General features: G+C 37.3%; 1 protein-coding gene across 1 annotated transcript; it reads left to right on the plus strand.

Annotated features, from left to right (window-relative positions):
• Positions 1-20,912: 20,912 nt before the first annotated feature.
• On the plus strand, positions 20,913-23,078 carry LOC117131983. The gene is made up of 3 exons (XM_033285254.1): positions 20,913-21,125; positions 21,209-22,416; positions 22,958-23,078. Exons 1-3 carry the CDS (start codon positions 20,913-20,915, stop codon positions 23,076-23,078), a joined length of 1,542 nt encoding a protein of 513 aa, XP_033141145.1.
• The last annotated feature ends 903 nt before the right edge of the window (positions 23,079-23,981 follow it).

Here is a 23,981-nt window from a genome sequence, read left to right on the forward strand (position 1 = left end):
GCATTCATAGAACAATGCGCCAGATGTCAACGGAGAGGAAAAATCAGCAAAAGACATGAAATGGAACATAAATCGATTCTAGAAGTAGAAGTATTTGACTGTTGGGGGACAGATTTTACGGGTCCTTTCCCTTCTTCGTACGGGAATAAATATATCCTAGTCGCTGTTGATTATGTGTCAAAATGGGTCGAAGCAGTAGCTTCCCCAACACATTATTAAGCTTTTCAAAAGCATTATCTTCCCGAGATCTGGAATTCTCCGAGTAGTCATAAGGGACGGCGGATCTCATTTCATTAACAGAATTTTTGAGGGATTACTCCGGAAGAACGGAGTGCACCATAGAGTTGCTACGCCCTACCACCCACAGACAAGCGGACAGGTAGAAGTCTCAAATTGGCAGATCAAAGAAATCTTAGAAAAGACTGTACGAACATCTAGGAAGGATTTGTCTAGGAAATTAGACAATGCACTCTGAGCTTACCGGACTGCATTTAAAACTCCTTCAGGAACCACCCCATTTCACCTGCTCTATTGAAAGTCATATCACTTACCGGTTGAGCTAGAACACAAGGCAGCCTGGGCTATTAAATGATTAAATTTCGATATCAAACCAGCTGCCGAAAGGAGACTCATGCAGCTTAACGAGCTGGATGAGATAATACATTTAGCCTATGAGAGTTCAAAGATATATAAAGAAAAGACGAAAGCATATCATTATAGAAAGATAATCTCCATGAACTTTGAACCAAATGATCAAGTGCTGCTATATAACTCTCGACTTACGTTATTTTCCAGAAAACTCCGATCTCGTTGGTCAGGTCCATTTACTGTTGTAGATGTCAAATCTTATGGAGCCATCACGCTTATAAACGATAAAGGAGAAGAATTCACAGTGAACGGTCAACGAGTAAAACACTATTGGGAGGCAACCCGTTTCTAGTTTTAGAATGTTCAGGATTTAAAAAAAAAATAATAATCTACGGAAAACATAATGGCTGTCGATCGAAGAAGAGGTGCTTACGTCGATCGACGGTGGGGCGCTTATGTCGATCAACTTAAAGGTGTGTATGTCGATCGACATTCTCGACAAAAGGGTACGAACATGCTTTTCTCTAGTCTAACATCTAACTTAGTACTTATGATTTATTCTCTAACCAATCTTAGACTGAATATCACTGGGGACAGTGAAATATAAGTTTGGTGGAGGTATTTACTAATAATAGTTTGTTAATGATTTATATTTAAAAATGTTTTCAAAATTTTTTATCGAGTCAAGAAGGGGATAATGAACTTTTTAAAGTTTTTACTTGTTATCTAACTACTATATAGCACCTGATAGACTAACTGACTGCAGAAAGCACTATAGATACTAAAGTGGAACCAATGCTGACCTCCAACTTAACCTGACTTAACTGCTTGTCTTGGGGATTGGTATGCATTAGATCGGACTCCTCTTATCTGAAAGGCGTAAGTCTGTAAGTCTGTAAATTTTAGATTTCTTTCTCTCCTCCCTTCAGCATCTTAGGATATGAAAGATTAAAATGATTTCCTGGAAGAGGCAGAGGGGTAGGAGCGTCTCCTGTGAATCCATTATTCTAAGTCTGAAGGGAATGATCACACAATTGTGGAAACGAGGGGTAGGAGTGTGTTTTATGACCCCGGTATTCTCTACACTTTTTTAATAAAAAACAAAAATCGAAAAGATGATGAATAAGATGGACTACATCAGCATCATTATTCATTGGAATTGAGATAAAAAGATTCAGAGAAGAGAGATATAGGGAGAAAAGAAACCATAATAATCCCACATGTTTACTCAGATGCCTGCTAGGGTAAGAGTCCATGTATCTTTTGATCGATATTCCTAAGATTTAGCCTACACTTTTATTTATGCAAGAAATGAGGTTAGTAGAGGGGAATGTCAGATAAGATATGTTGAGTTGTTGGCTAGATGAATTTGGTTACTATACTAGGATAACATATGATGTGTTTTTAAAGTTGGGATTTCATTGATGGGGTTAGCAACATTATAGAAGTGATGATTCTTAGTTTTAACTCTGTGAGTCCCTGCTGTTTCCAAACTTCTCTCAGAGACACTGCTCTAGTATGTTTTGCTTGAGGACAAGCAAAAGAGTAAGTCTGGGGGAGTTAATAGACCATGGATTCTACCCATTATTAGCCATGTGATATACGTCTTTTAAGGTATATTTGCTACTATATAGAGTCTATTTAGAGTAAGTACAGGTTCAGGTACTTACTAGAAGAAAATGATGCATTTGGAGACTTTTTGAGCTTTGCTGAAAATAGTAGATGGTCGATCATTTATTCATAATATCGACCGACAGACATCAAGAATAATCGATCGATGAAAGACTTGCATCATCGATCGATGGCGAAGCCACCTGCGAGTTAATGACAAATTAGAAGATTGCAAGTTTCACAAAAGTTTCAATAATTACATTCTAAGTCCCTGGCCGCCTGTAGGCTATATTATTAGGATTTTGTATCATTTTAGAGGCAGACTTGTCTAGAGACCTTTTAGACCTAGTTTGGAGAGAGCAAGAAGCCACCATTGGAGAGAGAGCTTAGGATTGGAGAGATAGATCTAAACTACAAAACAGAGAAGATCTTGAACTCATTTGCTTTCATTTACTTTATTGCTTACTCTTGTTTTTCACTTTAATTAAGTAATATTCAGACCATCATAACTATGTGTTTCATGAATATGTCTGAGTAGTCCTTACTGTTAGATTTAGGTTTCTCAATAGGTTGATAAATGTATTACTGACTCAAACTGTTATTAGGGTGTTTTAAAAAATAGTTCTTCATCTAGTTATTCTTAAAGCTAAGTGTAGGACTGATCACCTTCAAATTTAGATCTTAGGATAAGTTGAGTTCAAGCCATTGCTTGTCTCAATACCTGAAAATAAGCTAGTATGATCTAACTGATTAGATACAAACGAGAGTTGATCTAGTGAGTTAGAGAATATAAATCAAACCTGTCCGTAAAGCTTTCTCGAAAAGCATCGATCAACGCAGCAATATTTCTGTCGATCGATATTTTGAAATGTGTGTTGATCGATGTTCTTAACGAATCATCGATTGACACTTTCTCGCGATTGATATACGATAGTTGAAATCCGAGATCCAGATTAGATATTCAGATTGATTATATCTTAGTTTGAATTCAAGAACAATTGATATCAATAAACCCCTAAAACTCCAAATTAAGTATTTACTTATCATACCTGAGATTATACTTGAATCTAGCTATTCTCCCAACTGTTAACAACCTCAAAACCTACCAATCGAGAAATAACCTTGCTCACGAATTCATTTATTGCTTTAAAACCTATAAACCAACTAATCTAGCATATTTTTGAAAGACCATAATCTATTGAGTAATCCTAGAGTCTCTGTGGATTTGATCCCTAAATACTACACATGAACCTCTTATTTGAGAGAGTAATTCACTCCTTATGGTAATTTAAGTGATATCAGCAACCGCAACCGCTTGCTCCAAACTGAAAAAAATTTTTTTTTAAAATTACGATTGAAACTTTGAAATTTTCCTTTTAGATTTTAAAGCGTCCTCTTAACCTTAGGATCACTGGCAAGGCAATAATATGTTCGCAATATACCCGCATTTGGATGGCAAGGGAACAGCAACCGGTGGCCAGTTTAAAGCTGATGATTCCCCTGCCGGTTACATGATGTTGTCTTGCTCTGTACAACTAAGTAAACTTCAGAAACTCTAAGAAACTCTTTGGTCCTATTAATTGTAGAGATACAAGCCAAAATTTATATTTGTACAAACCAATAATTTTAATAGTTTATTGTATATTCACAAAATAGATATTTTAAATTTTTTAACATTTTACATTTTTAAATGATTTTTTATTTAAAAAAGCAAATACCGTTTAAGGACGTTTGAAAATTTGAAAAATTAGTTTAGGTTTTATTATGTCTTTTGGCACCTTATTGTATACTACCGGTTAAGTACCATTTGTTTTTGAAAAAGGAAAATATCGGTTAATTAAGGACGCTTGAGAATTTGAAAAATTAGTTTAGCTTTTATTATGTTCTTTGGCACCTTAATCTCACAGGCGGACCTAAAAAAGACTCAGAATAAGTATAGCAAGCCAATAAAGTGTTTCGCTAGGAGACTTGTGACTGAGGGCAACCGCAACCGCTTAGTTCAAGCTCAAAAAATATTTTTAAAATTATGTTTGAAACTTTGAAATTTTCTTTTTAGATTTAAAAAGGTCCTCTTTCACCTTACGATCACTGGCATGCAAGAAAGAAAACCATAAGAAACAAGGGAACAACAACCGGTGGCCAGTTTAAAGTTGATGATTCCTCTGCCGGTTACATGTTGTTGCCTTGCTCTGTACAACTTGGTAAACTTAAGAAACTCTAAGTAACTCTTTGGTCCTATTAATTTTAGAGATACAAGTCAAAATTTATATTTGTACAAACAACCAATTTTAATAGTTTACTAGCCTTTGATCCGCGCGCCCGCACGAGTGTATTTTTTGTATAAATTATTAGTTTACATATATTTAATATATAACATGTCTACACATTATTGTATATGAATCATCAATATATTATATTTGTTTATAGATATTATGAATTATTTTTATTTGTAATTTTTGATAAATCCTATTGGCTTATCTGGTCAATAAGCAGTGATAATTTAGTTTCCAAAAGAAATTTCTAAATTATTATAGTTTTGTAAATAACAACAATTATTTTTTTTTCTTAAGGGAAATTTATATTGGTTTGAAAATAAATATTTTCATGTGGATAGACTTTAGTATTGAACTCATAAGTTATTTCGCTAGACACATTGAACAACACGTCAATCATGCCACTTATAGCACACAAAACATGAACTAAATTCTTTCTCAAAAAAAACCATGAGATAACGTATTAATCAAGCTAAAGAAATGGTTGTATACCTGAGTATGTGACAAGTATCTTCCCTCTGGTACGTAAGCTGGATCCCAAGCTTTTTCAAATCTTCTTGAGAAATTACCCGCCTGATATTATAAAAACAAACAGGATGCACAGTTAAACATAGTTTTGAAGGTTCATAACAACTATAATTGTTAGAAGAAACAACAATAACGGCTGGTTATAGTTGTTTCAGATTATTGTTGTTTGGAACATGCTAAAAGGAGGACAGCAAAGAAAAACCGTACAAGGAAGCACGGAAAGGTCTTTCTTGTCCTCTAAAACGAAGTTATCCAGATTCTTTCCTACCATCAAGTCCACCTCCTTTTTCCAGAGAAGAAGAAGAAGGATTAATCTAAGGGATGATGAAGATCTAACTCCTAGGGGAGAGTAAGAGAATGGCACTCACCTAATCTTCTTGGTATTCATCCAAGCATCAATTGCTGCCTATTATAATCAACAACATTATCTCAACCATTAATAAATGAATGATGAGCAGGAAAGTTAGCATCACCGTAATACCTCGTAAGAAGGACGAATCTCCTTTCTCAGTCTCATACTCCACAAAAGCATATCCTCGTGAAGCACCCGTCACTAAATAAAATGAAACAACATAATGTATAATCAACACAGTAATGCTAAGAAAATATGTGTACAAAACAACATAAGTAAGATCATAAAGAAGAGCAATTGCAAAGCCTTTACCAATGTGTCTAACCAACCACAAGCTCTTAACTTTGCAGTATTTACTCATAGCCTGTAAAGAAGAGACCTTTAATTATGATGTGAAATGAAAGATTGCAACTCCACATATACAACACATACTCTTACCTCACAAAGAGTCTCCTCCTGACGTAAGATGAGAGATTCATACTCTTACCTCACAAAGAGTCTCTTCCTGACGTAAGATGAGAAATTCGACCCACGAACAAAGTACAGTAAGGATCTCCAGCTTCTTTGGGATCACCAGAGGGATCAACTTTAAAACCCCAAATAACATACAAGGAAATCAACTTTGCGAATTCAGCAGAGAGAGAGAGAGAGAGGCCGTCGTTATAGCAGAGGAGAGCTCGACGAACGCCGTTGTCATGTGAGGAAACTTTGCATGTTTAATTAGGTTTCGTAAGGAGATAAAACTACTGTGTTTTATCCCAGTGGCATTACCTTGTAAATATTTAGAAAAAATCCGGGTCAATTTTTATTTGTACTCCTATTTTAGTAGTTTAGATTGTATATTCAAAAAAAGCTATTTTAAATATCTTTTAACATTTTATATTTTTAAATGACATATTGTTTTTTTTTAATTTGAAAAAGGAAAATACCGGTGAAGTACGCTTGAAAATTTGAAAATTATTTTAGGTTTTATTATGTCCTTTGGCACCTTATTGTATACTACCGGTTAAGTACCATTTGTTTTTGAAAAAGAAAAATAATGGTTAATTAAGGATGCTTGAGAATTTGAAAAACTAGTTTAGGGGGGGGGGGGGGGGGGGGGGGGGTAATTGGTAGTTAAATTTTGAAGGAGTTATAAAATTTAGAGATTCTATTGTTAATGGTTTATGTATTCTTACAATCTTGTTAGAATCCTTTGTTATTAGTTTATTGACTTTTAAATTCTATATAAAATCTTTTGTTATTCAAAAAGTCTAGTTTTTATTGATTTTGTAATTCTAGTAAACTCTCTTGTTATTGGGACATAAATTCTCTCTAGTTTTACTCATAACACTCAACTTTACAAATATCATCTATACTCATAAGATTCTTAGAATCTTGTATTACATTCTTGTTGTCATGTAAAAGATAATTGTAAATAGAAATATAAAGATAACAAATTTTTAAAGATAACATGATCAAGAATCATGAAAAAAAATCATAGGTTGACCTTAGAAAACTTTAAAAAATCAAACAATACATATTCAAATATTAAAAAATGAAAGTTAAGTCCTTGGTTATATTAAACGCTGCGTCTTAACTAGAGAGAGAAAGGGCGATTCTGAGTGCGATATTGACGACAGTTTCGTTGGTTCGATGGCGACGGCGGATCCGCCGGATTTACCGGGTTCTCCGGGAGGGGAATCGGGGGGGAAGTCTCGGAATGAGGATAAGGTGTTGGGGGAGAAGAAAATGGATCAAAGTTGGGCTGTTGTGGCGCAGGATAAGAAATCTCTGAAGAAATACGATGTTGAGATCTTGGAAAAAGGAGGGAAACAAACTGTGGAGATTCCGGAAGAGGTAATCACTAAATCGACTCCGATTTGGGATGATTTTTTAGTTGGGAAGTTTTTGGATCAAGCTCCTCACGTAGCAAAAGTCCATATGGTTCTCAATAAGATCTGGAAATATGGGGATCTAGCAGCAAAGGTGGAGGTCTATGAAGTTAATGAAACGATGATGAGGTTCAAGGTTTCGAATCCTAAAGCAAGGGAGAAGATTATCAGGCGTGGGATGTGGAACATTGTGGGGATTCCGATGATTGTCAGTAAATGGACACCACGTTCTGAAGAAGAGAAGCAAGAGGAGGATACGATACCCATGTGGATCAATCTTACAAAGGTTCCATTGCATATGTTCTCTTGGGAGGGCCTGAGTCTCCTGGCGAGTCCAGTGGGTTTCCCAGTTAAACTTCATCCGGAGACACTTGCCTGTACTAGCTTTGAAGTGGCGAAGATTTTTGTAAAAGTGGATGTTACAAAAGATTTGCCAAAGGAGATGAGTTTTACAAGTAGAGGTGAGGAGTTTACTGTGGAGTTTGATTATCCATGGCTTCTCTCTAAGTGTAAACATTGTGACAAATGGGGACACTCAGAGAAGGTGTGTGCTATGGGTAAAAAGGGAAAAGAAAAGGAAACTGCTCCTGATCTAAAGGATGATAATGTCAGAAAGGATGGGGAAGAACATAAGGAGGAAAGTGTTGGAGTCAGTGTTGGAGTTAGTGTTGGGGATTCTGGGGAAGCATCACCTTTGAGAGGAGAAGTTCAGCCAGAGAGAAACAAGGAGGAGATAAGCGATGATACTGGGGATGACTGGGCTAAAGTGCCACAGGAGAGAATTGGTCGTTCACAACCAAGTACCCCGAAGCAAATAGGGAGTGAGATACATATATCCTCGTCAAAGTATAGTATTTTGAGCACTAATGATGAAGAGGAAGGAGAAATAGTAGAGGAAGGGAAAGAAATTATTGAGGAGGAAGGTAATGTGGATGTGATAGAGGAAATCTTGGAGGAAGATAAGATTGAGGATGGTTTGTTAGAAAAGAGTAGAGGGAAAAATAAAGTAGTGGGTCAACGGGGAAGGAAAAAAGGGCAGAAGGCTAAAGCTCGGGATGAAAATCCAGGGACTAAAAGGTCTTCTCGTCATCAAAACTAAGTATGGCTGGGTTCTTTTGGAATGTGCGCGGATTTAATAAGTTGTTGAAGCATTCCGTTGTAAAAGAATGGATCCGTGGAAGTGATATGTTGTTTGGGTGTGTGCTAGAAACAATGGTGAAGGAAGGGAGAGCAGGGAAGATACTAAGTTCGGTTTTTAGTGATTGGTCAGTGATGGCAAATTACGAATACAGTCAGGGGGGGAGGATTTGGCTACTCTGGAGAGACTCGGTGAGGATGACTCCGGTTTACAAGTCAGATCAGTTTATTACTTGCTCTGTGGGTTTGCAGAATGAAGATGATTTTTTCTGCACTTTCATATATGCTAGTAATGCGGTTGAAGAGAGGAAGGTGTTATGGGAAGATCTTCATGATCATCATTCTTCTCCGATGTTTCGAGGTAAAGAGTGGATGTTGATGGGAGATTTTAATGATATTTTGGAGGGTGAGGAAAGCTCGGGTTTTTCAAATCTTGGTAGGCGTCCAAGCGGGATGAGAGATTTCCAACGGATGGTCTTGCGGTGTGATCTATCAGACATGGGTTATCAAGGGCCACTTTATACATGGTGCAATAAAAGAGAGGAGGGAGTGATTTGCAAGAAGCTTGACAGAGTTCTGATGAATGGTGCTGCTCTGAATAGGTTTCAGAATGTATTTGCAACGTTTGAGCCAGGGGGTTGCTCTGATCACCTGCGGTGCAAAATCCAGTTGAAGCCACCAGTGGAAAAGATAAAGAAGCCGTTTAAATATGTGAACGCAATTGGGAGTTTATCAGGTTTCCTACCTATGGTTCAGGAATACTGGGAGTCGACTGAGGTTCTTTTCCATTCTACTTCTGCTATGTTCAGATTCTCAAAAAAGTTAAAGAACCTGAAACCTCTTATTCGTACGCTGGGAAGAGAGAAGCTAGGTAATCTTACAAAGCGAGCTCAGGAAGCCTATGAAGTTCTTTGTGAAAAGCAGAAGAATACTTTAGTTTTGGCTACGGATGTAAGTGTTCAAGAGAAGGCAGAAGCTTATGAGAAATGGATGTTTTGTGGCTGGGTTAGAAGAAGATCATCTTAAACAAAAAGCCAAGTTGCATTGGTTGGAAGTGGGGGATCTCAACAACAAAACTTTTCATAACTCTATCCGAGCTAGAAGAGCACAAAATGCTATGAGAGAAATTCGCTGTTCTGATGGTAGGAGGGTTGTAACTCATGAAGAAATAAAAGGGGAGGCTGAAAGACATTTCTCTGAGTTTCTGAACCAGTGTCCGGATGATTATAAGGGTGTGTCTGTAGATGAACTAAAAGAGCTGTTGCAGTATAGATGTTCTGAAGAGGATGGTAGATATTTGGATGCGGAGGTAACTGGTGAGGAGATTCGCAAGGTTCTCTTCTCTATGCCTTCTCATAAATCACCAGGACCTGATGGATTCCCAAGTGAATTCTTCCGTACTGCTTGGTCAGTGGTTGGTCATGATTTCATTGTAGCTGTACAGTCAGTGTTCAAGTTCAGCTTTCTCCCGAAAGGTGTGAACTCTACAATTCTTGCTCTGGTTCCGAAGAAAGAAGACTCGTTGGAGATGAAGGATTTTAGGCCAATATCTTGTTGTAACGTCTTGTACAAGGTGGTTTCAAAGATACTGGCCAATAGATTGAAGAGAATTCTTCCCAAGATAATATCTGAGAACCAGTCTGCTTTCATTGAGGGGCGTCTATTGATGGAGAATGTTCTCTTGGCTTCTGAGTTAGTGAAGGACTATCATAAGGGTTCAGGTTCGCCGAGGGGAGTTATGAAGATTGATATTTCCAAGGCCTTTGACTCAGTGCAATGGGACTTTGTTTTGAAGAGCTTAGAAGCTTTGGGAATCCCGGAGAAGTTCATTGGTCTGATCAAGCTCTGTATATCCACGGCTTCTTTTTCAGTACAAGTTAATGGGGATTTGGCTGGATACTTTCAAAGCTCAAGAGGGTTGCGCCAAGGGTGTTCTCTTTCTCCATACCTATTTGTTTTATGTATGAATGTGCTCTCCAAAAAGATTGACAGTGCCGCAGCGGCAAGAGCCTTCAAGTATCATCCTCGCTGTAAGTCCCTAGCTCTTACTCACTTGTGTTTTGCGGATGATCTGATGATATTCGTGGAAGGATCAAAGGAGTCAGTTCAGGGAGCTTTATCTGTCTTTGATCAGTTTTCTGAGTGGTCAGGTTTGAAGATTAGCATTGAAAAGTCTACGTTGTATCTTTCTGGAGTCTCTGAAGGGGAAGAGAGTAGAATATTATCAAATTTTCCTTTTGCAAAGGGTGAGCTCCCAGTCCGTTATCTGGGATTGCCTTTGACGACCAAAGCTATGCGACATCAAGATTACTTTCCTTTGGTGGAGAAGATTAGATGTCGGATTAGCACATGGACGAGTAGGTTTCTCTCTTATGCCGGGCGCTTGCAGTTGATCAAAGCTGTGATAATGAGTTTGGTAAATTTTTGGGCTTCAGTCTATCTACTTCCTAGTAAATGTATTCGGGATATTGAGCGAATCTGTGGAGCATTTTTGTGGTCGGGTCCAGAACTGAAGTCTACCGGTGCTAAAGTGGCTTGGTCAACGGTTTGTTGGGAAAAAGAGGAGGGAGGTCTGGGCATAAGAGATCTTAAGGTGGTGAACAGAGTAAATGTTTTAAAAATCATTTGGAGGCTACTCACGGGATCATCTCTCTGGGGGAAATGGATAAGGAGTAACCTATTAAAGAAAAAGAATTTCTGGGAGATCAAAGAGGATACACAGATGGGGTCTTGGATGTGGAGAAAGATGATCAAAATGAGAGGAGTTGCAAGGAGTTTTCATAAAAAAGACTTGGGGAATGGAAGGAATACTTCTTTCTGGTTTGATCATTGGTCTGAGAAGGGAGTTCTAATTACACTGTTGGGGGAAAGAGGTATAGTAGATATGGGCATTAAACGTGAAGCCACAGTAGCAGAAGCTATTATGAGAGATAAAAGGAGGAGAAGTTATCGTTCTTTGGCTCTTAGGGAAATTGAGGCAGAAATGGAGACTGTTCGGAGGAAGCTACGAGTGGAGAATGAGGATGTAAATATGTGGAGGGATGGGTCGGGGTATAGACAAAAATTCTCAACACATGCTACTTGGATGTTGCTTCGTTCGCAAAAGGAGAGGTGTAGTTGGGCTAGGAGTATTTGGTTCTCAAAGGCGACTCCTAAGTATGCGTTTGTTTCGTGGCTGGCTGCTCGGAACAGACTCTCAACAATGGACAGAATCGTTCAGTGGGATCCTGGTGCGGACACAACTTGTGTGCTTTGTAAAAGGGATTTGGAGTCTAGGAACCATTTATTTTTTGAATGTTCCTTCTCTAGTCAGCTGTGGGAGCAGTTAACTAAGGGGATTCTGGCTGGTGATTACACAAATGTTTGGTCGAGCATTTTTGAGATTATATCGGATGAGGGAATGGAAAGGAAGAAGAGGTTTTGTCTGTGCTATGCTTTGCAAATTGCTGTGCATACTTTGTGGAGGGAGAGAAATAGGATCAAACATGAAGAGAAGCCTACTCCTATTGAAGCTATTATAAAAATGGTGGACAAAAGTATAAGAAGCAAGCTGAGTATTATGAGGTCCAAAAGAGTGAAAGGGTGGGAAAGTGGCTTGCAGTTTTGGTTTAGTACTAGAATTTAAAATTTTTTCTAAGGTTGGAGGTTTTAGAATGTTTATTTCAATTTAAAGGTATACACTTGATGTAAGAAGGGTTTTTTGATGAATAAATTTAGCATTCATTCAAAAAAAAAATATTAAAAAATGAAAAAAAAATTATTTTAACATCAAATAACTATATTTCTTGAAATAAAAAAAATTAGAAGTATTTTTATAGAAAGATAAATCTAGAAAGAAAAACATATATGGAAATTCATGCTAATCAATCATAATCAATGACAATTTATACAATACATATGACAAGAATTCATAAAATCTACTTAACTCTTAAAAATCTTTGAACTTCAAAAATTTTCTGATTCCACACAAATTTCATTTCCAATAGGCCCTCCTTAATTATGTTCTTTGGCACCTTAATCTCACATGCATGCCTAAAATAAACTCATTTCTAAATATAGCAAGGCAATAAAGTGTTTCGCAAGGAGACTTGTGACTGAAAGAAACCGCAACCCTCAGTCACGAGTATTTTTTAAAAAGACAGAATAAGTATAGCAAGGCAATAAAGTGTTTCGCAAGGAGACTTGTGACTGAGGGCAACCACAACCGCTTGGTCCAAGTTCGAAAAATAGTTTTAAAATTACGCTTGAAACTTTGAAATTTTCTTTTTAGATTTCAAAAGGTCCTCTTTCACCTTAGGATCACTGGCGGGCCTGAATGAAAACCAATAGAAACAACCGGTGGCCAGTTTAAATCTGTTGATTCCCCTGCCGGTTACATGTTGTTGCCTTGCTCTGTACAACTAGGCAAACTTGAGAAACTCTAATTAACTCTTTGGTCCTATTAGTTTTAGAGATAGAAACCAAAATTTATATCTGTACAAAACAACAATTTTAATAGTTTATTGTATATTCACAAAATAGCTATTTTAAATTTTTTAACATTTTTTATTTTTAAATGACTTTTTTTTTTGAAAAAGGTAAATACCAGTTAAGGACGCTTGAAAATTTTAAAAATTCGTTTAGGTTTTATTATGTCCTTTGGCACCTTATTGTATACTACCGGTTAAGTACCATTTGTTTTTTAAAAAGAAAAATACCGGTTAATTAAGGACGCTTTAGAATTTGAAAATTAGTTTTGCTTTTATTATGTCCTTCGACACCTTAACCTCACAGGCAGACCTAAAAAGACTCAGAATAAGTATAGCAAGGCAATAAAGTGTTTCGCAAGGAGACTTGTGACTAAGGGCAACCGCACCCGCTTGGTCCAAGCTCAAAAAATATTTTTAAAATTATGCTTGAAACTTTGAAATTTTATTTTTAGATTTTAAAAGGTCCTCTTTCACCTTAGGATCACTGGCATGCCTGAAAGAAAACAAAAAGAAGCAACGGCAAGGCGATAATGTGTTCGCAATATAACCGCAGATGGATGGCAAGGGAACAGCAACCGGTGGCCAGTTTAAAGCTGATGATTCCCCTGCCGGTTACTTGCTGTTGACTTGCTCTGTACAACTAGGTAAACTTGAGAAACTCTAAGTAACTCTTTCGTCCAATTAATTTTAGAGATACAAGGCAAAATTTATATTTGTGCAAACAACCAACTTAATAGTTGATTGTATATTCACAAAATAGCTATTTTATTTTTTTAACATTTTATATTTTTAAATGACTCTTTTTTTTTTTTGAAAAAGGCAAATACCGGTTCCGAACGCTTGAAAATTGGAAAATTTAGTTTTGGTTTGATTATGTCCTTTGGCACCATATTGTATACTACCGGTTAAGTACCATTTGTTTTTTTTTAAAGGAAAATACCGGTTAATTAAGGACACTTGAGAATTTGAAAAATTAGTTTAGCTTTTATTTTGTCATTTGGCACCTTAATCTCACAGGCAGGTCTTATAAGAACTCAGAATAAGTTTAGCAAGGCGTTTCACAAGGAGACTTGTGACTGACGGCAACCGTAACCGCTTGGTCCAAGCTTAAAAAATATTTTTAAAATTACGCTTGAAACTTTGAAATTTTCTTTTTAGATTTTAAAAGGTCCTCTTTCACCTTAGGATCACTGGCAGGCCTGAAAGAAAAACTAAAAGAAAAAACGGCAATGCGATAATGTGTTCGCATATACCCGCCGATGGATGGCAAGGGAACAATAACCGGTGGCCATATTAAAGCTGATGATTCCCCAGCCGGTTACATGATGTTGCCTTGCTCTGTACAACTAGGTAAACTTGAGAAACTCTAAGTAACTCTTTGGTCCTATTAATTTTAGAGATATAAGCCAATATTTATATTTATACAAACCAACAATTTTATAGTTTATTGTATATTCGAAAAATAGGTTTTTAAAAAATTTTAACATTTTATATTTTTAAATGACTTTATTTTTTTTTTCGAAAAGGCAAATACAGGTTAAGGACGTTTGAAAATTTGAAAAATTAGTTTAGGTTTTATTATGTCCTTTGGCACCTTATTGTATACATGAATAAGTATAGCAAGGCAATAAAGTGTTCCGCAAGGAGACTTGTGACTGAAGGCGACCGCAACCGCTTGATCCAAGCTCAAAAAACATTTTTAAAATTACGCTCGAAACTTTGAAATTTTTTTTTTAGAATTTAAAAGGTGCTCTTTCACCTTAGAATCACTGGCATGCCTGAAAGAAAACCAAAAGAAACAACAGCAAGGCGATAATGTGTTCACAATATACTGCAGATGGATGGCAAGCGAACAGCAACCGGTGGCCAGATTAAAGGTGATGAGTCCCCTGCCGGTTACATGCTGTTACCTTGCTCTGTACAACTAGATAAACTTGAGAAACTCGAAGTAATTCTTTGGTCCTATTAATTTTAGAGATACAAGCCAAAATTTATATTTGTACAAACCAACAATTTTAATAGTTTATTGTATATTCGCAAAATAGATATTTTAAATTTTTTAACATTTTATATTTTTAAATGACTTTTAAAAAAAACAAAAAGGCAAATACCGGTTAAGGACGTTTGAAAATTTGAAAAATTAGTTTAGGTTTTATTATCTCCTTTGGCACCTTATTGTATACTACCGGTTAAGTACCATTTGTTTTTGAAAAAGAAAAATACCGGTTAATTAAGGACGCTTGAGAATTTGAAAAAATTAGTTTAGCTTTTATTATGTCTTTTGGCACCTTAATCTCACAGGCAAGCCTAAAAAAGTCTCAGAATAAGTATAGCAAGGCAATAAAGTGTTTCACAAGGAGACTTGTGACTATGGGCAACCGCAACCGCTAAGTCCAAGCGCAAAAAATATTTTCAAAATTACGTTTGAAAATTTGAAATTTTCTTTTTAGAAGAATTTAAAAGGTCCTCTTTCACCTTATGATCACTGGCATGCATGAAAGAAAACCAAAAGAAACAAGGGAACACCAACCAGTGGCCAGTTTAAAGCTGATGATTCTCCTGCCAGTTACATGTTGTTGCCTTGCTCTGTACAACTAGGTGAATTTGAGAAACTCTAAGTAACTCTTTGGTCGTATTAATTTTAGAGATACAAGCCGAAATTTATATTTTTACAAACAACCAATTTTAATAGTTTATTGTATATTCACAAAATAACTATTTTAAAATTTTAAACATTTTATATTTTTAAATGACATTTTTTTATTATTATTTGAAAAAGGAAAATACCGGTTAAGTACGCTTAAAAATTTGAAAATTTTGTTTAGGTTTTATTATGTCCTTTGGCACCTTTTTGTATACTACCGGTTAAGTACCATTTGTTTTTGAAAAAGGAAAATAACGGTCAATTAAGGACGCTTGAGAATTTGAAAATTAGTTTAGCTTTAATAATGTCCTTTGGCACCTTAATCTCACAGGCATGCCTTAAAAAACTCATATCTAAGTATAGCACGGCAATAAAGTGTTTCGCAAGGAGACTTGTGACTGAGGGCAACCGCAACCCTTAGTCACAAGTATTTTTAAAAAAGACTGAGAATAAGTATAGCAAGGCAATAAAGTGTTTCACAAGGAGACTTGTGACTGAGGGAAACCGCAACCGCTTGGTCCAAGCTCAAAAAATATTTTTAAAATTATTCTTGAAACTTTGAAATTTTCTTTTTCGATTTTAAAAGGTCCTCTTTAAACTTAGGATTACTGGCATGCATGAAAGAAAACCAAAAGAAACAACGGCAAGGCGATAATGTGTTCTCAGCATACCCGCAGATGGATGGCAAGGGAACAGCAACCGGTGGCCAGTTTAAAGCTGATGATTTCCCTGCCGGTTACATGCTGTTGACTTCCTCTGTACAACTAGGTAAACTTGAGATACTCTAAGTAACTCATTCGTCCTATTAATTTTAGAGATACAAGCCAGAATTTATATTTGTACAAACCAACAATTTTAATAGTTGATTGTATATTCACAAAAATGGATATTTTAAATTTTTTAACATTTTATATTTTTAAATGACTTTTTTTTTGAAAAAAGCAAATACCGGTTAAGGACTTTTGAAAATTTGAAAATTTAGTATAGGTTTTATTATGTCCTTTGGCACCTTATTGTATACATGAATAAGTATAGCAAGGCAATAAAGTATTTCGCAAGGAGACTTGTGACTGAGGGCGACCGCAACCGCTTGTCCAAGCTCAAAAACTATTTTTAAAATTACGCTTGAAACTTTGAAATTTTCTTTTTAGATTTTAAAAGGTCCCTTTTCACCGTAGAATCACTGGCATGCCTTAAAGAAAACCAACAGAAACAACGGCAAGGCGATAATGTGTTCACAATATACCTGCAGATGGATGGCAAGAGAACAGCAACCGGTGGCCAGTTTAAAGATAATGATTCCCCTGCCGGTTACATGCTGTTGTCTTTCTCTGTACAACTAGGTAAACTTGAGAAACTTTAAGTAACTCTTTGGTCCTATTAATTTTAGAGATACAAGCCAAAATTTATATTTGTACAAACCAACAATTTTAATAGTTTATTGTATATTCACAAAATAGCTATTTTAAATTTTTAAATATTTTATATTTTTAAATGACATTTTGTTTTGTTTTTATTTGAAAAAGGCAAATACCGGTTAAGGACGCTTGAAATTTTTAAAAAATTAGTTTAGGTCTTATTATGTCCTTTGGCACCTTATTGTATACTACCGGTTAAGTACCATTATTTTTTAAAAGGAAATATTAGTTTAGGTCTTGAGAATTTGAAAAATTAGTTTAGCTTTTATTATGTCCTTTGGCACCTTAATCTCACAGGCAGGTCTTTAAAAACTAACAATAAGTATAGCAAGGCAATAAAGTGTGTCGCAAGGAGACTTGTGACTGAGGGCAACCGCAACCGCTTGATCCAAGCTCAAAAAATATTTTTAAAATTACGCTTGAAATTTTGAATTTTCTTTTTAGATTTTAAAAGGTCCTCTTTCACCTTAGGATCATTGGCAGGCCTGAAAGAAAACCAAAAAAAAAGAACGGCAAGGCGATAATGTGTTTGCAATATACCCGCCGATGGATGGCAAGGGAACAACAACCGGTGGCCAGTTTAAAGCTGATGATTCCCCTGCCGGTTACATGCTGTTGTCTTGCTCTGTACAACTAGGTAAACTTGAAAAACTCTAAGTAACGCTTTGGTCTTATTAATTTTAGAGATACAAGCCAAAATTTATTATTGTACAAACAAACAATTTTAATAGTTAATTGTATATTCGCAAAATAGATATTTTAAATTTTTTAACATTTTATAATTTTAAATGACTTTTTTTTAAAACGATTATGGACGTTTGAATATTTGAAAATTAGTTTAGGTTTTATTATGTCCTTTGGCACCTTATTGTATACATGAATAATTCTAGCAAGGCAATAAAGTGTTTTGCAAGGAGACTTGTGACTAAGGGCGACCGCAACCGCTTGATCCTAAGTGAAAAAATATTTTTAAAACTGAGGGCGGTGACACCGAGCACTCTCTCGGCAGTGTTTTGTTTTGCCCGTTAGTGGGCAGCGAGTGCCCACCTCGTTAGGACAATTGTTTGTTGTTTGGGTACTTTAGGTACCGTGCTTGAAATGTGTTAGAATTAAATTATATTCATTCGGAGTTCTATTTTTGGGTCCAAGGACATCAGGTTTAGCATCTCATACCTCACTGTGTGACTCCCCAATTGCTCACCCCTCTTATTTCCGCTACTGGACTTTTCTTTCGGATTTTATTTGGGCTTGGGTGAGTGTATTTTGGGTTTATGGATTTTTATATTACGAGATATTATTGGTGGCCCGTCTTCCTTAGAGAGAGGGAGACGAGTGTCACATTGTTTTATGATGACGCGTCGGGAATGACACGTTGTCCTCCAGGTAGAAGGTGACGGGTGTCACAATTTTGGTACCAGAGCGGGGTTCTGTCCCAGTTCTGACCCGGGATGGCGGTTAAGGAATTTGGTTTTTATCGGTTTTCAACGTTTTAAAAAATATATATATATATACATAATATTTTTTTGAAAATTCTTTTAGCACCATTTTATCCAGTAATTACTAACTCAATTGTCTCTTTCATGCCAATGAGTAAAACCATTGTCATTTGACGTTTAACTAACAGGGTTCCAGCCAGATGTTCGACAGATGAAAGATGTCACTATTTGACATATTGCTCATGAGTTTATCAGTTTCTTTGGTCATTGTTCCGAGGTTATCCAAGAGTGGATATGTGACGTTTCTGCCACTACCCCACTTCAAGCAATCTCTTGGTGTGTTTTTGTTAATAGAGATTATGTGGTGTGAGGTATATGAGCTATTGGTTGGCATGTATTGTTTTGTGTATACATATATTGACTATTTTGGATATATGCTTTGTAAGCTCAAGAAAAAGAGCTTGTCGGATTGTGAAACAGAGGATGTGTTATACACGATGTAGGAAGTGTAACTTGCTGTTACAAGTCGGTTATGAGACGATGACGTGTCAATGTCTCATTGTTTCCAGGATGTTACTTTTGGCGTGAAGCAAAGAAGATCTGGAAGATTTGGGCTTATCATAATATTAGGAAATTAAGATATTGTGTTAAGGGTATTTAACATGATTGCCTTGGGTAGATCTAGGTTAGCCGTTTATTGATTAAAAAGCTTGAGCAAGAGGTTTGTTCTTGATAGCTTAAGAAAGACGAGTGACCTTGGGTGCAGCTCGTGTTTCTGTTCTGTGAGATTAGGAATTGGTCCGTCTCTAGTCGTGTGTGACTGAGAGTAATTCGGATTAAACAGATCTAGGAAGATTGTTTAACAGATTTCTAATATACAAGAAAGCGTTCTTGGTATCTTGTGTTTTAGTTCCTATATCTGGTAGTCTCTGAACTTTCATTTGGTATCAGAGCGGGAAACCTCTGTGGTATCATACACTACTAACAGGTTGAGATCCTGTGGATTTCATGGACACCATGAAGGAACTATTCGGAATTCATAAACCCATCATGCTGGACAGTTGCAACTTTGGTCATTGGAAGGCAAGGATGCGACAGTTGATCAGAGGAATTGACGAGGATGTGTGGACTGCAGTAGAAGAAGGGTGGTCTGTGCCTACAATGATGACTGATGACAAAACCTTTGCTCCAAAACCAAAGATTAGGTGGACTGATCAAGAGAAGGCAGCATCGAAGTTCAACTCTAAAGCCCTTACTGTGATCTTTTCTTCAGTGGATCTGGACCAGTTCAAAATCATCCAGGGATGTGAGTCTGCTAAGGAGGCATGGGATATTTTGACCAACCACTTTGAGGGAAATACTAGCGTGCGAAGAACAAGGATCGATCACTTAGCTTCAAAGTTTGAAAATCTTCGCATGACTGATGATGAACCAATTGATGGATTCATATCCAAGATCAGCGAACTTGCCAGTGAAGCTTCAGTTCTCGGAAAGAAATATGACGAGAAGGACTTGGTGAAAAAGCTGTTAAGATGTCTACTTCCACGATTTGAAGCATACAAGGCAGTACTGGATATAGCTGTCAATACAGATGAAATGAAATTTTATCAACTGTCTGGTATCTTGAAGGTTCATGATCTGGAGAAATCTAATCGAACTGCAAATTCTCAAAAGAGCATCGCTTTTGTATCTGACTCGAACGAACAGGACAGAGTCGCAAAGATCGAGGAGAACTTGGGATTGATGGCTCGAAACTTCAACAAGTTCATTAAGTGAATGGACAAAGTGTTGAGATGAGATCAATATATAGGAAGAGAAAAACATGAGGAGTTGAGTATGATGAAGAGGCCGTAGTAATACTAGTTATCCGAGTAAGTTACAAAGGGTAAACCAAAGTTACCCTAGTAATACTAGTATACCAGTTATACTAGTTATCCGAGTAACTTTGGAAGAAGAGGAGAAGCCCGATTCCCTTTGCTAAGGCATCAGTCCGTTGCAAAGGAAGAGGAGGTGCTTGTGACAGGCTGGAGACGAGCTGGATAAAGCAAAAGGAGCTTTATACACAAAGAAGAATTAGCTCATTGGATGGTTTGAATTAAAGCAAACCTTATCTCTTGTAATAGTGCCACTTTATGAAACCCTCATCCTAGTGTTGCCTCCTCATATATATTGTAAACTCTGATCAGATTAATAATTAAGAAGTATAGGATTATCTCTCTAGACTCTCTCTCTCTCTTGTTCATAATGGTTCTTAAATACTCTTAAACATGGTTACTACCTAATCTCTCTACAAATCTCCCATTAATCTTCTATAATCTACCTTTAATCTCTCAATACCTACTCTATTCTCTAAAATCATATGGTATTAGAGCCAGGTTGGCTTTGGTATTGAGAAACCTCGTTCCATTTTTTCCTTTCTCTAGCTCTTGTGTTCTTGAGGGTTCCGTGAAGGTGTGTGATAAAGTTGAGTCCTGTGGTGCTGTGCTTTGAGTTTGTGTGTTCTTGAAGTCTGGTACTGTGTATTCTTCAGCTAAGTTGCAAGTTTGAAGCTTTCTGGTCATTTCTGGTTCAAGCAAGAGAAGATGGAAGGAAACAACTTCAGCAAACTAGTTACTGTCCCGGTTGCGTTGAAGGGTGGTTCAAACTACCTCTTGTGGTCAAGATTGGTGAAGACTGCCATTGGAAGGCTAGGGCTGTGGAGCCACATCACTGATGATGGTCCGAAGCCAGTGGCCAAAGAAACTGGAGAAGGTGAAGAGGAAAAGACTCTCACCAAAGCTGAAGCCAAGAAGTGGGTACAAGAAGACTTGATGGTGCTTTCCGTGCTGCAAGGATCTCTTGATGTTCCTCTTCTTGAAGCTTACAGCTACTGTGACAGACTCCCAAACACTTGTGGGAGACCCTCTCAAAGACGTTTGAAAACGTCTCCAACATCAGCCGTGTGTTTGAGCTGAAGAGAGTCATTAACTCCATGAAGCAATATGGAGGAGAGCTCACCAAACACATGGGAAAGTTTGGATCATTATGGTCTGAACTTGAAAGTCTAAGACCTAACACCACTGATCAAGCAGCTCTTATGGAAAGAAGAGAACAAGATCAAGTGTTTGGGTTGTTGATGACATTGGATCCTTGCTACAAGGATGTCATCAAACACATTTTGAGATCGCCTAACCTACCATCCATGGAGGAAGTATGCACGCAACTTCAGAAGGAGGAGGGATCTCTTGGCCTGTTTGGAGGCAAGGGTGAGCTTACTATGGCTCATCAAGCTGAAGGAATGCAAGCAAACAAAGCTGCATACAGAGGCTCAGGAAGAAAGTATGAAAAGTATGAGGGAAGCTGTGAGCATTGCAAGAGGACCGGTCACAAGAAGAGTGAGTGTTGGATCCTACATCCTCACCTCAGGCCACGTGGGGTCAACAGGGATAGGGAAGCAAAGGCTCATCTTTCTGCTGAAGCAAATGGTGCTGGTTCATCCGGAGCTAGCTCAGGCACTAAGGTGGGTGAAAGTGAAGGTAGAGCCTTGGGGTCTCATCAACCGATTGGAAAGGGTATGGATCAGGAGGTGTTTAAGAGAGCTGACCTTGAAGCCTTCTTCAAAGCTCTCAAGGAGTCTGGTAACACCCTCGGAAACACCCTTGGATACTCATATACTGCTCATACATTACCTAGTAATACTGATAAATTACTAGACATTTTTAAAAGCTCTTACACTACTGCTAGTAATCCTAGTAATACTGATAAGTTGCTAGACATTTTTAAAAGCGCCTACACTACTGCTAGTGAGCCTAGTATAACTAGTAAGATGTTAGGATTACTAGGAAACCTGATAAAACAAAATGAACCATCAAGGACTGAAATTACTAGAAACATGCATAAACCTTTGATCATTGATTCTGGTGCATCTCATCATATGATTAGGGATAATAACCGGATTAAAGACATAGAACCGGCTCATGGACATGTTATGATTGCTAATGGAGATAGAATTCCTATTAGAGGATTTGGTAAACTAAAACTGTTTGATAAGGATTCAAAAGCATTTTTCATGCCTGAGTTTACTTCTAATCTTTTATCTGTCAAAAAGTGCACCACTGATCTTCAATGCAATGTTATCTTTAGTCCTGATGATGTTAAGTTTCAGTATATTAAAAGCAGTAAGTTGATTGGGCAAGGAACAACCAAAGGCGACCTTTATATGCTCGAAGATCTTAGTCCCATCTCTAGTTCTTGTTTTGTCGTTTAGTTATGTTTCTTCCTTAAGTAAAGATGCATTGTGGCATGCTAGACTTGGACATCCACATGTTAGGGCTTTAAGCATTATGTTACCAGGTGTCTTGTTTAAAAATAATGATTGTGAGACATGTATTTTGGGCAAACATTGTAGGACAGTGTTTCAAAGATCATCCACTATTTATGAGAATTGCTTTGATTTGATTCACTCTGATGTTTGGACTGCACCTTGTTTATCTAGGGATGATTATAAGTATTATGTCACATTCATTGATGAAAAATCCAAATACACCTGGTTAACACTCATCAAAACAAAAGATAGGGTTCTTGATGCATTTAAAAAATTTCAAAGCTATGTTACTAACCATTATCATGCCAAGATTAAGATTTTCAGGTCAGATAATGGTGGAGAATACATAGGCCATGCATTCAAAGATCACCTAGCTAAACATGGGATTCTACATCAGACTAGCTGTCCTTACATTCCACAACAGAATGGAGTTGCTGAAAGGTAGAACAGACACCTCATGGAAGTGGCCCGTTCAATGATGTTCCACAAGAATGTCCCTAAGAGATTTTGGAGTGATGCTGTGATGACTGCTTGCTATCTAATCAACAGGATACCAACCAGAATCCTAGAGGACCAGTCTCCATTTGAGGTACTCAACAAGATTCGACCAGTTCTAGATCACTTGAGGACATTTGGGTGTGTGTGCTATGTGCTGGTGCCAGGAGAGATGAGAAACAAACTTGAAGCAAAGAGCACTAAGGCTATGCTTATTGGCTATTCCGCATCTCAAAAGGGATACAAGTGCTTTGATCCCACTGCTAGAAGAGTCTTGGTGTCTAGGGATGTGAAGTTCATGGATGATAAAGGGTATTATGAAGAGAAGAATTGGGAGGAGCTTGAAGGGCTGTCTCAACCATCATATAGAGCTGCTAGTTTGAGAAACATACTAGAAGAACTTGGTATTGGCGTGTCCCAGGATCAGAGCAGGCGTGAAGAGCCTACTCAAGTGGCCGCTAAAGAACCAACCCACTTTGAACATGAGGGGGGAAGTGAATCTGAAGCTGAAGGGTTAAAAGATCAAGGTTCAGATGAAGCTGGAGGTCTAGAAGATCAAGACTCAGATTCTCCTGTCCAAAGTGGAAATGAATCAGGAAGAGAAGTTCAGAATGAAGGTCAGGAAGCTGGAGAAGAAATCCAGATACAAGAGGAAGCTGTTGAGGAACAAGTAGAAGTTCCTTTGAGAAGAAGCACACGGGTAAGGAGGGATGCTTCCGAGTGGGCAAACACAAGAAACTGGGTAAACACGAGAGTGTTATACAATGCCCAGGCTGTGGAACATCCTTCCCAAGCTGTGTGCTCCTTTGCTGAGTTTCCGGAAGAACACTACTCCTTTATGGTAAGCTTAGAT

Source organism: Brassica rapa, chromosome A02 (assembly GCF_000309985.2).
Source record: "Brassica rapa cultivar Chiifu-401-42 chromosome A02, CAAS_Brap_v3.01, whole genome shotgun sequence".
Taxonomy (NCBI): Eukaryota; Viridiplantae; Streptophyta; class Magnoliopsida; order Brassicales; family Brassicaceae; genus Brassica; species Brassica rapa.

What these genes read in the sequence shown, in the direction of transcription:
- LOC117131983 (XM_033285254.1), top strand. Translation starts at nt 20,913, where the DNA reads ATGGAAGGAAACAACTTCAGCAAACTAGTTACTGTCCCGGTTGCGTTG. An exon ending in AAGCTGAAGCCAAGAAGTGG is followed by an intron (nt 21,126 to 21,208) that starts GTACAAGAAGAC and finishes CTACTGTGACAG; the next exon opens with ACTCCCAAACACTTGTGGGA. An exon ending in AATCTTTTATCTGTCAAAAA is followed by an intron (nt 22,417 to 22,957) that starts GTGCACCACTGA and finishes TAAGATTTTCAG; the next exon opens with GTCAGATAATGGTGGAGAAT.